The sequence below is a fragment of the Schistocerca nitens genome, chromosome 7 (assembly GCF_023898315.1).
Source record: "Schistocerca nitens isolate TAMUIC-IGC-003100 chromosome 7, iqSchNite1.1, whole genome shotgun sequence".
Taxonomy (NCBI): domain Eukaryota; kingdom Metazoa; phylum Arthropoda; class Insecta; order Orthoptera; family Acrididae; genus Schistocerca; species Schistocerca nitens.
This window is the reverse complement of record NC_064620.1, coordinates 66,824,495-66,843,091: the sequence shown is the minus strand read 5'-3', so window position 1 is coordinate 66,843,091 and position 18,597 is coordinate 66,824,495. Positions and strand designations below refer to the sequence as shown.

At 39.7% G+C, this 18,597-nt stretch overlaps 1 protein-coding gene across 1 annotated transcript in view; it reads right to left on the bottom strand.

The window, feature by feature from the left end:
* Window positions 1–18,597, bottom strand: part of LOC126194955 (apoptosis-resistant E3 ubiquitin protein ligase 1) — a 476,952-nt gene that overhangs the window by 23,075 nt on the left and 435,280 nt on the right. The window contains exon 15 of the mRNA XM_049933344.1: window positions 1,342–1,530. Within this exon, the coding sequence (XP_049789301.1) occupies window positions 1,342–1,530 (189 nt within the window). The remainder of the gene's footprint in view (window positions 1–1,341; window positions 1,531–18,597) is intronic.

The window sequence follows — 18,597 nt, the reverse complement described above, 5'->3', positions numbered from 1 at the left end:
ACCATACATCAATCCCAACTGACATAATAGAAGAAATCTAAAAACAGGCACGTCAAAAAAGGACTGAAAAAGGCACTATACAGAAATGGAGGTCCAAAACTAAAAATTAAATGACCTTCGCCATATTGCTTTGGCGGATAAAAAGTAAAACGTCGTCAACCGCCCGCGCGTCATTTACTAAAATGGCCAGTAACTCAGACGGCAAAACCCAAACGGGAATGTAAAAGGTCAAAAACTGAACATTCCACCAGGAAGTGGGGGACAGTTAAAACTTGGGTGCAATGTGTACAAAGTGGTTGGGTAGCACCACTTCACAAATGACGATGGCTAAAAAGGCAGTGTCCAATACGAAGCTGAGTTAAAATAACCTCCTCTCAGTGGGAGGGCCAAGAGGTGGTCATCCAAGCTGCTGGGAGAGGCTCAATAAGCCAGAGCTTATTCCCCTGAAGGGAGGACCATTGGCAATGACAAAGGTACATCACCTCCTGACAGATGGCAACACAGAGATCATCGAAGGGAATATAGGTAATCACAGGCTGTGGTACTAGGACCGCAGCTTTGGCAGCAGCGTCAGCAGCTTCGTTTCATGGCAGACAGACACGACCAGGAACCCACAGAAACATCACACTGGCTCTACCAAGAGTGGGCAGCGTACAGCACACATAGACTGTGAAGGACACAATTGAAAAGGCTGTGTCACCTGATGTACTCTGTAGCCTGATACAAGGCAAAGAGCTCGGCTGTAAATACTGAGGAGTGTGCCAGAAGCCGATACCTAAAGACACAGGTGTCTATGACGAGGGCAAACTCGACCCCATGATCAGTCCGAGAGCCATCAGTGTATACAAAGGTACTATCGCGAAGTTCCATGTGATAGACCAAGGTTGGAGTAGTGTCCTTAGGAAGTGAATGAAGGCTAAGGTTAACATGGGCTGCTTCATGAAGCCAAGATGGCGAACCTTGGTAAAATATTGAATTACAATGAGGAAAACTGTAACAGACTTGCTGATGAATACCAAATGCAAAGAAGGAGAAGTAGAAAGACCTGAAACTAGCAAAATGGAGGCCTTACGTAAGAAGAAAAAAGTAAGGCCTTACGTAAGAACAAAAAAGTAACACATGAGTAGGTAGGCTGAGGTAGGAGAGTGAAAAACGCGCAGCTGCTGCAAAGAGGAAACGGGCTAATTGATGTTCAGACCATGTTATTCATAAGATTTCAGCACATGGTGGATGAACAGCTCTCATCTACACATTTTAATGAAACTACTATTGGAGGAGAAGGAAAAAGTGTGGAAGAGGTTCTCAGTGATAGTAATCAATAATGTAATTTCTGTGTCATACCTCCAGTTCATTTTCATCAAATATGCTGAGCAAGTTGTCAGGTATGAGTTCATTAAGGCCCTTCAGGAAATGATCAACCTCATCCCGGACACTGGTTGCAAGACGGTACTGTGCTAGGCTGTCCAAGTACTGATGTTTTGTGTCATTCCTTACATGTATCTTGCTTCCTCCAGGAATCAGTTCCACCACCTGCAACACAACACACAACCATAATACCACTAGTGTTTTCCATTAACTTTGTTAAGACTATTAAAATAACGAAAATCTGTTACAAGCTACTTCTGGCTGGACACCAGCCTGTAAATTTATATCCAATAAGTTATCTGTTTATCACAGTTTGGAGAGAGTTTGCAGTGTATATCAAATACTTAGGTCTTTGACAAAATCACATCTATTGAATTCGCAAACTGATATATTACTAGTGGTTCAGAAAATAATTTAACCTACATATTACATATACCGAAGTTAAATTCACTTGAGTAAATTATAAAAACTGAGACATAATGGCTGGCCATCAATTACCTTCAAGTGTTGAAAGTCTTAGTACTGCCAATAGATAAACAGAAAACTACAAGAAACTATCCAGCATTTGTGACTATTCATTCTTTCCTCTGAGAAGAAAGAGATTTGGGAAGTTTAAAAAGGAAGGGCAGACCGCTGGATGGGAGGGACAATGGAAAACTCATCCGCAAGGCAGGTGGTACCCTCCCATTCTGTTGCCTGAGAGACCTGTCCTTCCTTTCTAAACTAATAAGGAACTAATAGTTACAAAAGCTAGGATACTGCTCTGTACTTCTATACCTACTGGCAGTACAAAGAATTTTTCCTCCTGAAGTGAAGCACTAGACAGCAATTCCCACTAACAATTTTGTAGTTACTATGTGCTTCATGCACATGGCAGTTTAAACTGAAGACAACAGCAGCAGCAACAACAACAACAACAACAATTATTAACTGCAGTGCAATTATACTGCTGTGATGTAGCAATTAAACTGAAAATATACTGACAGAAGAATTACTGTTTCGTGAAGGTTTTTAAATTCTATATTCTCTTTTAAATGCAGGGATATCACTCATACTATTGGTTTTTTGGCGAATCTGAGATTTTATAATATGTAGCTGTTTTAATGAATTATTCCCAAGATACCATGGAAATAGCTACATTTTTATCATACATATTTGTAATGCATTAAAGTTTATCATACGGCGGTCACACAAGAACAAAAATACTTTCTCACCTTTGAATATTTTTATATTTGCTTACATTTAGCTGAATATGTAAATTATCTCTTTGATGTAATTAGAGGTACTGGTAATAAGAAAGTTGAATTGAATTTTCTTGTGTGGTTACTGAAATCATTCAGCATGGTTTACAGTAAGGAAATTTGTTGGAACTCCTGATGATTAAAGTAAGTGTAGGTCTATGCGGGTACCTTCAATTTTTCCCCAACAGAATTATTTGGTACTGATAAAAATGGACTGCAGTTCTTGAATGACAAGTGTAGAAGTACAGAATGCTTCTTAAGCACTTTGTTTACTCATAGTTTAACATTTATGATGTATCAAACAGTGGCATATGCTTGTAGTCAAGTTCAAGGTTGTTGAACAAGGAACCCCTTGAGTGCAAGGTCGCAAGTTCAGGCTTTAGTAAGGCCTGTTCAGAAGTATTGTGTTAACATTTATGACAGCAATAATATTAGCTTCTACTGACTCACCAAATGCATCAGAAGGGTGACAGAAAATGAGTGTCCAGGAGGTGCAGAAATCATCCTTCTATGGGCTGTATGTATTACACTTCACAAAATGGCCATCGTCGACATTCAAGAACTATTCAAAACCAACCATTAATTTGCACTATGAACAACGAATGAAAAATGGCATGCCACAGTGATCACAAAGGTTCCCACCATCAAAACCGAAGGCAAACTTCTTGGAAGTTACAGATTGTGCTGGACGTTCAGCTAGGTATCCACTCTTAAAGAATGCATAGAGAATTATATTGGTGTAACAGGATGACAAGAACTGATGGAATGTGATGGCATGCAATTGAATGTGAAACAGTCTGTCATGGAGCTTATCGTGAAACTGGCTATCCTTTAAAGTTTAGCTGCAGTTAGTACAATAATATGATTTGTAGGTACAGAAAAAACAAACATCCAGAGGCTGAATTTTTTTCTAGTGGTTCCAGGTGGTATTAACTGCAATGTCATACACTTTTCAGGAGGGATAGTTTGCTTAAGGCAATACAATTTTTATACACAGACCAGGAATCGACCAAAAGCAAGTTATTTTGAATGACTATGTTCAAAAGTATATGATAGTTTTAGTTCTATTATGCCAATTTTCCCACTCTTACTTGCTGTGATGTAGATACTCCCTACTGCCCTTACAAGAAGATGCACACAAGAATAATTCATATGGGACAGATCACCTCCAACTTCTTGTAGCACACTAAATAACTTTCCAGCCAATTTCCCATCCAGATTAACAGTTAGCATAATTGTATATGAATGTATTAAGGCATTAATGCTAGCTGATCTTGATACAACCCTCTTAATACTCTAATTTCCAGATATGTATTTCCTCTTCAAATCTCAAATGGTCAGAGTTGAAAATGAATTCCTTACTGATTGATGGGATACCGTAAGTTTGTGCATCTCCTCTATAAATTTTTGTGCCGATTCTGCAGTCTGCTGTGCATCATCAGGCTGACACTTTGTTTGAAATTTCATTATCTTACATCATCCAATTCTACAGCACTGTTTGAAGTTATGCAACCATCCACTGCTCACCTTGAAATCACTATTATCTACGTTGGGTGCAATCTGACGTGCATAACGTAGTGGGCCACTATTATGCTTATCCTGAAAATTGCATTGAGCATCCTTGAAACGCCCAGACACCACTTCTTGTAACAAGTATGCCTTGTCCTCCCCTGAATATCTATAGCTTGTCTTATGCACTATATGGTCATATTGCTGCAGACTTACTCGAAATCTGTTCATAATTTTATTTACTAAGCTGCCGATGATTTCCCAAGTACATACTTATGTTTAGTATCCACTCCTTGGACAACAATTGTTCTTTACTACATTTCACTGGAGATGGGAATTATGGCTCCCTGTACAACAAGGATGATGAACTACATGGCTTGACACTTGTTTCAATATCCTTTCACTAGGTAAGCACGTATTATCATCGTACTCCTCATGTACCCTGTCAGCACAATCGAGCATATACGACACCACAAAATTCACTGACTCATCTTGCAGAAATGCTAATATTTTATCTGCTGCTTCTTTCAGGGTCTGAAATTCCTTGGGTTCCTTTCTGATAAAATGCAAACTTCGCCAGCTGTTGTTGTACATATAATGCAATGTTCACCTTGTTTATCATTGGCATTGCTCTGCTTTGTATCAGTACCATTATAACTCCTCTCCGGGGGACACCACCTTGACGAAGCACTGTCCGTGCCGGTGGAGACGCTTGCATATCTGCGGGAAGCTGAGGGCTATGCCAAAGGTAGAGGACCTACTGCCGGAAAGGCCTCAGCCGATGGATCAGACTAAGAGTGTCCCACAACGTCCCCTCTTCCCTATCCACTCATAGTCCTACCCTATTCCCTGACCCAACCCAAGGTGTGATGCGATCCGTGCTGAGGGGTGCATGGCACATGGGAAGATGTGTGGCAAACAGAGCCTCAGGGATACCGGGCAACCTCCCTAAGTAATTAGCCTTACACTGCGTGGGGTATTCGTGGTGTGGACCTTCTAGATCCCCAAACCTCGTGGGACCAACATGGACACGATTACAGAAAAAGAAACTGAGGGGCAAATTGAGATCTCAGATACCCAAACATCGGGGACTGAACCGGTGGAAGGCACTTCCACTACTGAATCAGGGTCTAGACCTGAGCCAGAAGTGGGAACAGTAACTGAGAAGCTAGACCAGATTAAGATCAAAGCTTGTGTGGGGCCCAAAGAAGGAAGCTACTCAGGGAACAGAGGGAAAAGGAAGGAAAAGAATGGCTTCCTAAACACAAACAGAGGGAAGTAAAGGGACTAGAACCCAAGACACCCAGGAAAAAACTGTCTCAGGTTGAAGGGGACACGCAGACTCCCACAACATCGAAGACAGGCAATAATTGGATAAGGGAGGAATCAAAGACTCCCTTAGCTACTTTGTTATTCAAGCATAGAATGCTAAAAGTTCTATTAGTTACAATGTAATTTCTCAATTACTGATGACAACAGGCTAATTAATTTACTTTGAAATAATTTTGATGGAAAGATACCTATAATTCAAGATATTCCATGAATGTGTGGAAATGGAATTTGGAATGAGCTAATAAGTAGTTCTGACTGAAGCATTATACCTCAAGTTAAAGCCCTCAGCCCTATCTTATCAAGTACCTTACTTTTTCCAAAACATTATATTTCAAAAATTATTCATAAATACTATGTTTGTCTTCCATAACATTTCATTTTTAACTGGCAATTATTTCTATAATTCAGTTAATTAGTTTTGTAGCCAGAATTTTTCTGATTATGAAAATGCCCACTTCCACTATGCAAACATATTAGTTTGTTAATTATTTGATAGAGAATATTCCATATTTTATCAATTTTTGGTTCTAACTGTGAATCACTGCAGGACTATGCATAATATTTGCAATATAGTCCATATAATTTTGTCAATTGTCCAATTATCCAATCCACAGTTAAACCAGATTACGCCTTGGCTAACTGTAATTCCATATCTAGTAATTTTTCCTTTTCCAATTGTAAATCAAAATATAATGACAAATTTGAATTATTATTCCTACGCACTTCTATAAATACTTGTGGAGGACAACACTTCAGTCAGTTGGTCCTAATAGCTAAACCGTTAACTCCTATATGTGAACATCTTAAGTCCTTGCTTAGCTGTCAACGTCCAAATTTTGAAGTAGAATTTTTTTTTTTTTAATTTCTTTGAGAAAGTCTGTCCATAATTTAGAGAAAGTCAGTCCATAATTTGCATTCATTTTGTCAACAACTTTTATATGCATTGAATATATATATCAACCTAACTTCATTCTGAGTAGAAAAAGTGAACTGTAAATGTGTTGCCACTGTCAAATATGTTGTAATGCGATGTGTGTGCTTACCTGTGATGAATATTTTGTATGAAGTATAGTACACAAGCCGACCAGTTTAATAATTCATGTATCAATAAATGTGGAAAAGTGGCAAGATAACTACTGCAGCATTGCATTGGGTGCTTCAGACTTCTCATTATCCCAAATAACAGCAAGACAACATACATTGTAAGGGCAGCAACTGCAGCCCAGCAATTAGTCACATTACAATCTGCTTTTCCAATGACTAGGTTTCTGTGGTTGTTCCACTTTTATATTGCTCTTGACAGGTACTCTGAAATACTTGACAGCTGTGGTGGATTCCCCCATGAATCATCACTAATCATATAGTTAAACAATACTGGTTCCTTTATCTGTTTGGACTCACTGCAATACATTTGTTTATGTTAAGAGTCAGCTACTGATTTTTACTCCAGAAATTTCTCATCTGCAAACCTCTTAGCATTTTGTAACACTATCCTATCAGTGTCACCTTCCTGTAAATACCTATCATTTGCAAACAGCCTCATGGGGCTAAAGACATTATCTGTTTGGCCATTTACAAATATCATCAACAGTAACAGTTCTTTCACGCTACTGCATATGCTGTTTTTACTTCTAAGGTGCCTTCCCATTAAAAGGATGTAATGAGTTCTGTTTAATAGGACATCCTAACCTAATGCAATGACATATTTGTATTTATGTTTCCTCTGTTTTGGTACAACACTGTATCAAAACATCTTTCTGACAGCCCTGAAAATCAGTGTCAACAAGAGCTCCACTATCTACTTCCTTCGTGAACTTCAGAACAAACAGAACAATCTGGGTTTCACAAAGTCAATTACTGTAGAACTGATGTCTAGTCCTGTAGAAGAGTTGTTCAATTTCTAGAAAATTCATGATATTCTGGTTCAAACTATGTTTCATAATACTACAAAATAGTGACATCAATGAGATCAATCTATGGTTCTGTTCCTCTATCCTGCAAGCCTCCTTATAGTTTGGAACAATCTACACTTTTTCCAGTCATGCGATACACTTTGTTGTCCCAACAACTTGCAATAAACTTATGGGTTTGGTGTAGTAGGATTACCGGATCCACTGATGTACACTATACCACATGTAAAACGCATGATTTTATTGGTCCGAAGCACACATAGACAGATATAGATTGCTGTATCACTCGCGTCTGTAGTAAGCGAGATGGGGGCATCAGGGATGGGATGAGTGAGCGTCACGGCCGTCTGTAAGATTGACTTGAGGTTATCAAATGCGCATCGCATATCTGGAGTCCACGTGACCGCCCGAGACCCTGAAGTGTTTTTTGTGTGAGAGCATCTGTCAGTGGGGCTTCAAGGTCAGTGGCATGGGGAATGTGTTTGTGGTATAATTTACTGTTTCTAGGAAGTGGCAGAGGCCCTGAAAGTCTTTGGGCAAAGGCACCATACTAATGGCCACAACCCGTTCGGGTAGGGGGCAGATGCCGTCGGCAGAAACCACATGGCCAAGAAAAGTGACACTAGTGCAGCGAAGTTGTGACTTAGCATTGTTCACTGCAACACCGCTTGGTTGTAATAGTTGTAACACTGTATTTAAGTGGAGTTCATGTTCTTCGAGTGAGGAAGAAAAAATTAAAAAGTCATCAAGGTACGGATATGCAAAGTCCAGTTTTCCAACCAACGAGTCAATGAACCATTGCCATGTCTGTGTGTCATTTTTAAGGCCGAACAGCATAAATAGATACTTGAACAATCCGAATGGGGTGATGATGGCAGTTTTTTCAGCATCCTCAGGTGCCACTGGCAGTTGGTGGTATGCCTTGTGACAGTCGACTACACTGAAAATTTGTGCCCAATGCAGTTGGGAAGCAAAATCTTGAATATTTGAAATGGGATAATTATCTAAAATTGTTCTGGTGTTAAGCACCTGATAGTCACTGCAGAGGCAGAAAGTGTCATCTTCCTTAGGCACCAAATGAATGGGTGATGACCAACTACTAGAAGAAGGGCGAATAGTCTTACTGTCTAAAAGTTCCTGAATAATAGCAATGGCGTGTTTAAGATTTTCTGGGTTTGAACACCTAGCCTTTGCACGTACTGGTGGACCTTCCAATGTATTGATTCTATGGACAGTACAGTTGTTGATTGCAAACGCTGATGGGGATTATGGACCCGCACCTGATACAGTACGACTAATCTGTAATGCACATACTTGTGTGTCCCAGGTCAGCAGATCAGCAGCAGTGGTGGTGATCCACTGGTAGTCTTGTCACGGAGCTTGGTGGGGCACTTGGTAGTGTCGCGGGCACAGCTTCTGTCTGGCAGTAGAAAAGTCACGTGGCGTTGGCGGCAAGTGCGAGGATGCAGTGTGGCGGCTGGGGCTGTGGCTGTGTGTGACAGCTGGGTAAACTGCTTACGATCGTCTGTGAGCTTCGCTTGCACAGCAGCGATGCATAAGCGGAGGGCTTCATTGCTTTCACGAAGAGCATCATTGTGAGATTTAAGAGAGAGAGCTCTGCAACAGCGGCTTCAGCTAGCTCACACAATAGAGTGGTGCTCTCGGATGAGAGGGAAGAAATATCGGAACCGGTGGTCCAGTCTACCGAGTTAAAGATTAGTGTACCTCACTGTACACGGGCTAAGAGAGAAACTGTCCCGAGCATGGGTTCTTCCACATCAGCAATAACGAAAGTCCACTGTAAGGGTGTGTTAATGTCGTGCAGTTTAAGGTTTAAATTAGTTATTCCATGAGAGTGGATCAAGGAATTATTAGCGGCATGAAGTGGAGGGCAAGGCTGACGCTCAAATTTAATACCTGCAGACAAAAATATCACACTAACCTCGGCCCCCGTGTCGACTAGAAACAAAAGACAAGACACTGCGTCTTTCACGTACAAGAGTCCTGGTGCACGGAGTGAAGAAGCATTAAAGGAAAGGCGTCTGTGTGATCCAACGCATCCCGTAGCGCCTGAATTGGGTCACACTATTAGTTTGGGAACGTGCTTGGGGAACAACATTTCTTAGCTGCGTTACCAAAGTGGGAATCGAAATAACACCAAGCAGAACAGCGCGTAGTGTCATCCACCGAGTTGGCTGAGGCCAAAGCGGTGTTTGTAGATTCCTCCGATGGCGGCGTAGCAGTAGTGCTGGTAGGAGAGGAGTTACAGCGGCAGTGGCTGCCAGGCGGCATTGGGCCCACGTGGAGCGAGTCGTGCGCACTCTGTATTGCACAATGGAAACTGCCGCACAGGTGTGCCAACCCTTGAGGCCTGAGGGCCCCCTGGGGGAGGGAGGGGGGAGGTATGCAGGGATGGCAGAATGTTGTAAACCTGGTCTGCAATCTTCATGTTAGCGTCCAGTGGGACTGACGTTACATGGAGAAGGTGAATTTGAATTTCCAGAGGAAGTTTGAGAAACCAGATGGTCCAAAGTGTAGCATCTGGCATATGATGTGTGTCAATCATAGTGCGAAGATGACGCCAGAGCTGCGACGGCGATCTGAAAGCCAGTGATTCGTGACTGATGATGAGGCAGATAGGTTCCTCTGTACATGTGGATAGGCGCTCGAGGATGGTGCATCGAGCGAACGCATATTTGTCTGTAGCGGGAGGTGAAGCCACAATATCGCAGATCAGGTCCAGCTCATCATGGAGGTAAGCAAAGGAATTTCGAGTTGTCGTCAGTGATGCCGTGTAGCTGCAGGACGTGGTTGACCAAGGAGGCAAACCATGTGCGTGGGTGGACCTTGCGAAGGGGTGGTAGCTTAGGCCAATGGATGGGGGAGTTTTGGCGTGACTGTTAGTCAGAAACTGTCACTCCCTGCCCATAGCTCTGCAGCGTAACTGGCTCGGGTGCAGTAGTGGTGTACCAGTTCCCACCACTGTCACTCACATGCAGCACGGTAGGTGCGGCTGGCTCGACCGTGGTCAAGAAATCAACAAGTCTGGCGTTTGACCAAGTCTGGCGTAATCCCAACAGGCGTAGAATGGACAGGTGTTTTAGAGTTGACCATAGTCGAGCGATTTGCACAGAATGACAGAATACAGTTTCCGGGCCCCTCCCCTGCAGGTGCATTAAAATTGTTAAAAATTGCCCAACATTTGTGGAACACACGTGGCAGACGAAGCAGGAACAGCGTGTGCCATCGGAAACAGTCACAAAGTGGACACTGGAAGTGCGGGAGGGGGGGGGGGGGGGGCTGGTGCCAAATCCGGAGTTCCTATATAAACATGAAATTTCCTGTCTTGAGCGTCCGGCTCGATTTGTACTGCCACTGACTCGAATGGAAAGTTCACACTGGCACTCAGGAAACTTGTAAACATAGTCACTGGGGATTGAGCACATTGTGTCAGCCATTGTTGAACACTCTAAACATGTGGAAAGTTCACATTTGATGTAAACCGTTCGCATTCAAACTTTTGTGCACGTTCTGTTGGTATGGAACACTGCCACACGACTGCTGATTCATGTACAATAACGAAAAGTTATTGTTCATACCTGATGCTGGCACAGGTGGCTGTGGCACTGTAGAAGCAATGTCCTGTTGAGTACAGCTAGCCAGAGTGTTCAGAAACTGCGTCGAACTATTGTGAACACAAGGTGAATAATTCGAAAACAACGCTGAAGTGTCCGCTGGAAAACCTAGTTCACACACATGCAGTGTAGCAGGTGGTAAGCGATCCACTGTGTACTGTTCAACAGTACAAGAGATCGTTGTAGCTTTCATGAATAAATTTGGGGTCACCAGTATGGGTTTAGTGTAGTAGGATTGCCGGATCCACTGATGTACACTATACCACATGTAATAAGCATGATTTTATTGGTCCGATGCACACATATACAGATATACACTACTGGCCATTAAAATTGCTACACCATGAAGATGACGTGCTACAGATGCGAAATTTAACCGGCAGGAAGAAGATGCTGTGATATGCAAATGATTAGCTTTTTAGAGCATTCACACAAGGTTGGTGCCGGTGGCGACCCCTACAACGTGCTGACATAAGGAAAGTTTACAACCGATTTCTCATACACAAACAGCAGTTGACCGGCGTTGCCTGGTGAAACATTGTTGTGATGCCTCGTGTAAGGAGGAGAAATGTGTACCATCACGTTTCCATCTTTGATAAAATCGGATTGTAGCCTATCGCGATTGCGGTTTATCGTATCGCAACATTGCTGCTCACGTTGGTCGAGATCCAATAACTGTTAGCAGAATATGGAATCGGTGGGTTCAAGAGGGTAATACGGAATGCCGTGCGGGATCCCAATGGCCTCGTATCACTAGCAGTCGAGATGACAGGCATCTTATCTGCATGGCTGTAATCGATCGTGCAGCCACGTCTCGATCCCTTGGACGACGTTTGCAGCAGCAGGGACTATTGGCTCAGAGACCATGGCTGCTGTTACCCTTGACGCTGCATCACAGACAGGAGCGCCTGCGATAGTGTACTCAACGACGAACCTGGATGCATGAATGGCAAAACCTCATTTTTTTGGATGAATCCAGGTTCTGTATACAGCATCATGATGGTTGCATCCATGTTTGGCGACATCGTGGTGAACGCACATTGGAAGCGTATATTCATCATTGTCATACTGGCGTATCACTTGGAGTGATGGTATAGGGTGCCATTGGTTATACGCCTCGGTCACTTCTTGTTCGAACTGACGGTACTTTGAACAGTGGACGTTACATTTCAGATGTGTTACGACCCGTGGCTCTACCCTTTATTCAATCCCTGTGAAACCCTACATTTCAGCAGGATAATGCATGACCACATGTTGCAGGTCCTTTACGGGCCTTTCTGGATACAGAAAATGTTCGACTGCTGTCCTGGCCAGCACATTCTCCAGATCTCTCACCAATTGATAACATCTGGTCAATGGTGGCCAAGCAAATGGCTCGTCCCAATATGCCAGTCACTAGTCTTGATGAACTGTGGTATCGTGTTGAAGCTGCATGGGCAGCTGTACCTGTACACGCCATCCAAGCTCTGTTTGACTCAATGCCCAGGTGTATCAAGGCCGTTATTACAGCCAGAGGTGGTACCGATTTCTCAGGAATGTAATCACATGTCAGTTCCAGTATAATATATTTGTCCAATGAATTCCCGTTTATCATCTGCATTTCTTCTTGGTGTAGCAATTTTAATGGCCAGTAGTGTACATATTCTTGATTCATGGCACCTGCTCACAAAGAACTTGCCAAATAAAGGTGTTACACACGATGTGGTCGACAGTCGCCACAAACTGTTTTCTAGAGAGAGGCCAGTTATTTCATATTTTTTACATAGATCCATCAACCAGTCCACAAGCCTATTCTCTGTCAAACAACTTGACATGATTAACTACTATGTGTTCACTTATTTTTATATTTGTAAATTTTACATTGGTATGAAAGTGGGAACTGATATCATCTTCTTCTTTGAAGAAATTTTGAACACCATAAACACTGATAACTGCAGAGTGCCTAAATGCATTCATTACATCTTTGGCACCTTGTAGACAATGTGTTCTCAAAAGGATCGGCACTTCTGAACCACTATAATGAGCAAAAGGCACATTTTAAACATGCTGCAGACTGAAAAAAATCCCAGAACCAATAAGCAGATGGCAGCAGTATGACTGCCACAAGAATATTCCTATTTCTTAGGTTAGCACAACCAGGAGCAAAAATGTAAAAGTAGTTGGGATTACTATGTAGTTGTCATCAGTGGAAAAAATGGTACTACCATTAACAGTGTTCACTTGTCAACACATTTTGGAATGTCCTTTACTGAACAGACTGAACACCCAGTTCTATGCACTGGAACAATTCTGCCATCTGACTACAGAGGTTTAAGCACCATAGAAGGTTTGGTGAAGGCTGTGTAAGTAATGAACATGACCAATTGCATACATATATAGCCATCTAAACACCTCCACCACTGGAAAATATTGAGCACACTTGTGCTCTTTCGGGCAAATAAATCAACAAACATTCAACATTCTTGCAGCTTAAATAAGTTTAACAATGATATTGTTCACAGCTTTCTATATGTAGTTTTGAACATGGATGTTTGCCTGTATGTACTTATGAAAATTCAGTCACCAGTGCAGAAGGAAGCTCGCAGACAATAGTAAGCAGTAGCAGATGCAGATGATAGTTTTCTAGAAACTATAGATACACACATAAAATCTAATATTTCCTCTACAATCACACAGCAAAATATCAATGGACAATAAAAATATTTCCAAGGAAGCAAAAACTTTAATGGCCAAAAGCAAAGAGGAAATGATATTGAAGGAGGTTGAGTATGCAGGTGTCATTCAGTAAGAATTCATCTCATATGGGACTCTGTGAATAAGGAGTTTAATGGTGTTACCTTCCACTGCCTGAAATACACTTTTTAGATAAATGACCACAAGAATGGGCTGCATATCAGGTTTTGCTGCATAATAATGCCTCCGAGTGCCATCCACTGCTGGCCAGGACTAAATAGAACACTGAACTTTTACCCCTCTTGTTCCGTCTGGCACCTGCCAATTTTATTAGTTTTTGTGGTTAAAAATTTAAGTTAGAGAGATGAAAAACTGATGGAAACTAACATGGTGGCTGAAGGCCATATCAGGTAAAGGGTTCAGAATGGTTTCAATAACTGTATGATAGTTGAGGCACATATTTGATTGCAGGGATGGAGTACTTTTAAGGAAATATAACTTTTTAATACCATAAGTGCAATAAATATCCACTTTTAAACAGTTCTGATAACTTTCTGATCACACCATATGAAAGAACAGACACATGTAAAATATCGCAAAGGAACATTAGGAATTTCTCTATAGTATAATTTAGTTATTTTATGTCAAATACTATATTTTCTGTAAAATTATTTGTATAGTGAAGTTTATAATGCCGTGCTAGTTAATGAGGAGAACTGTAAAAAACCTGAAGAAGTTAATGAAACTTGGGAAATGTTAGAAAGCATCAAACCTTGTTAAAATTGTAATGGGTGGCTTTAAAGCTCAATTAGGTACAAATAAAAAAAATGAAAGAATATGGAGGTTGGATTTCCTGCACATAAATGGACAAACCAAAATGGCCAAAGAGTTATTGAAACATGCAAAAATTTTAATGTTAAAATCATTTTAACACATTTTAAAAGGAATGCTTCTAAACAAATCCCACTTTGAAACAACGTGTTAAGTGTTATGGGAAATTATACAAGAAACTAATTACTGCAGCAAAAAGTTAAATAATGATTCATATATCAGTAGAAATAAAGGCAACAAAAAAATGCAATCAGTTTGGAAAGTGATCAATAGTAACTTAGGAAGAAGCAAAGTAAGAAACAACAACATTGTTATTAAAACTGAGGACAAAACTATAAATGATCCATTACACATTGCCAATATATTCAACTGTCATTATACAAGTGTAGTTCAAAACCTCATATGAACCCAAAGTAGTACAGACATCAGTCATAACATCACACTGAATACCAAAACTATGTTTTTGTATCCTGTAACAGTACATGAGGTAGAGAATGCTATCAGCAAGCTAAAAAATAAATTATCCTGTGGCACCGATGGCATTCCAGACAAAATCATTAAACACAGCAGATATATTACTCCTCTTCTTGTAGATATAATTAATGCATATTTCAGTACTGGCACTTTCCCTAGAAAGCTGAAACAATTAATTATAAAACCATTATACAAAAATGGGGATCGTTATGATGTAAAAAAAACTACAGGCCTTTATCAATGTCATCTTGTTTCTCAAAAATTATAGAAAGAGTAATGTATGGAAGACTCTCTACTTTCCTAAAAAAAAGTGGAATATTGGTCAATGAACAAAATGGCTTTCGAAAGAATAGAGCAACTGAAACAGCCATATACAACTTTCTAAAACTTGTCCTAAATTCCATTGACAATAATGAAGTAAATTGTGTTTTTTTTTTTCTTTTTTTAGATTTATCAAAGGCCTTTGATGTTATTGATCATCAACTACTGCTCAAAAAACTTAGTTGCTATGGAGTCCGTGGTAATGCCCATGCATGGTTTAAGTCATTCTTATCTGGCAGATGCCAGAAAGTAGAAACAGTTCATGATGGAAAGTCATACTTTTCTGGTTATAAGGAAGTTAGTTATGGGATGCCCCAAGGTTCGGTGTTGGGACCCCTGTTGTTCTTGATCTTTATAAATGACTTGCCAAACTATTTAACATAAGCTGATTGTGTACTTTTTGCTGATGATACAAGTCTCTTTGTTAAAGCTCAGAATGAGACTGACCTTAACAGGAAAATTGAAACAACAACAGTTGAAGCAAGTAAATGGTTCAGGGACAACAGTTTATTTGTGAATGAGAAAAAAACATTATGGATGAATTACAGACATGTGTCAAATAATGTTCAAATGGCTCTGAGCACTATGGGACTCAACATCTTAGGTCATAAGTCCCCTAGAACTTAGAACTACTTAAACCTAACTAACCTAAGGACATCACACACACCCATGCCCGAGGCAGGATTCGAACCTGCGACCGTAGCAGTTCCGCGGTTCCAGACTGCAGCACCAGAACCGCTAGACCACCGCGGCCGGCGTCAAATAATGTGAAGCCCAATATAACTGTGAAGCTAGGCCAACAAAATTCTTAGGAATTTGGTTAGATGAGCATCTAAAGTGGGACAAGCATATAGATGTGCTCAATAAAAAATTAAGTAAATGTTGCTATGTATTTAGAATGATCAAAAATTGCTGCAGTGATCAAACAGTATTGTGTACATATTATGCATTTATGCATAGTCTTTTGCGATATGGTGTCATATTTTGGGGCAACGCTCTTTTATTATTGAAAAACGAGCGATAAGGCTCATAAAAGGAGCTGCACCTAGAGATCCATGTAGGGAATTTTTCAAGGAATATAAAATCATGACTCTTCCATCCATTTACATCTATGAAAGTATATGCTTTCTGAAGTCTCACCTCCAGTTTTCTTCTTTAAACAGTGAGTTCCATGACTATACAACAAGACAGAGTAATGACTTTCACAGACAAGTGCATAAGAAAACCCAGTACAACAAGAGTGCAATATACCACCCGAAAATTCTCTATAGTGCTCTTTCCTTAAAAATTAAAAGGATTCAGAAGCTGAGCAGTTTTAAAAGTGAACTCAAAAGAATGTTAATTAGTAATAGTTTTTACAGTGTTAGTGAATACATGAATTCTTCGGAAAGATAGCGTGCCTTCACCTATCTTATAATTCACTCATATACAAACTTGTGTCGTGGGGTAGACTCTTTTATGTACACACAAAAATTACTTAATTTGTCAATATAGAGTGTTATAATCATTGTTTCTTGTTGCTGTTCATTATACACAGAATATATGTAACTTATTTGTGTCCTATATTGTTACAAATTTATATCATGTAAGCTACAATTGTTTTTGCCTATATATTTAATTCAGATTTGTTCACTGATATTTTTTACATAATATGTTGTTATTTATATTTTTTCTGTATGTAACACATGACAAATCCCATATCATTGTACATAATAAAATGGGTGCTCAATAAATCAAATCAAATCAAAAAACTTGGCAGGCACCCAGTACATTTATTGGTGACTTTTAAATCTATCATTTAGCAATTTCATATCCTACCTACAAAGTAACTCTGATTGTCCAAGTTAGGAAAGGGGCTAGTTTTGATTCCGACCATTATTTAACATGAATAAAACTAAAACTTCAACCTCAAAAACTCTTCAAAACAAAAAATGTTATCCTAAAAATTGACACTGTTAAAACAACCCCAATTCTAACATGTGAACTTGACAGAAAATAATCCATCAACTGGCAAAGCCTAAAAGAAAATTAATCAAAACAGCACAAAATTTAATTCTGCTTTGAAAGAGACAAAAAAACCCTTGGTGGGATGCAGATTATGAAACTGCAGTTAAGTCCAGACACGAGGCATTCAAAAATTGGAATAGTAACAAAACTGAAAATACATACAACACCTTTCTAACTGTAAGAAAAGAAATAAGCAACAGACTAAATGAAACTACAAAAATGCCCAACTTATAGAAATTGATAAAGACTTCCAAAAGAACACTACAAGAAACTTTTATAAAACATTCAAAACAAAACTAACTGGTTACCGACCTCCAAGTCTTTGCTCCAAAAATGAAAATGACAGTTTGGCTCTTAACAAGAAGGCAAATTGTAAGATACTTGAAAATTATTTTGAAAAACTATTAAACTGTCCAGAACCTATGAATAAATTCCAACCACAGTAAACTAATAACATCAACTCTAGCTTTTCAGTACCTGAGGTAATCGAAATAGCTAAACAAATTAAAAGACTTAAAAACAATAAAGCAACCAGAGAAGATGGTATAATTGCAGAACTACTAAAATAAGCTGGGTTTAACACTATAAAAGAGATCACATAACTAATAGGACATATCTGGCAAACAAAGAAAATACCTGAGGACTGTAAAACTGTCTTAATTCATCCACTGCATAAGAAAGGGAATAGAGCTGATGTTAATAATTGTGAGGAATTTCTCTTCTCCTGGTCACATACAAGATTCTCTAGTAATGTTTACTTGATTGAGCCAAAGTACAGTTAGAACCCAAAACTGGTGAATACCAAGCAGGCTTTAGACCAAACAGATCCTGTCCGGAACAAATTCTTAATTTAAAACTAATCCTTAGGAACCAAAGGATTTATAGTAACAATATTGAATGTGCATTTGTGGATTTTAGAAAGATCAACAACTCAGTTGATTGTGAATCTCTTTTCCAATTTTTAAAGGAACAAGGGCTAGATAATAAAACTAACACTTATTAAAGAAATGTCAGCTGACACTAGTTCTAATGTTAAATTCATGGGAAAAATTTCTTAACCATTTGATATAAAGACTGGTGTTGGATGGGGAGATGGACTCTCTCCATTACTGTTTAACTGTGATTTGGAAGAGGTAATTACAGAATAGCAAGAGCTAAAGTTGAGCCAAAATACAGATCAATCAGTCAAGTTAGGTAGAAGTAATATTAGAGTAGATTGCCTCATTTTTGCAGGTGATCTGGCAATTTTAACTAGGGATATTACCACAACTCAAAAACAAATACAAATCCTTAAAGAAG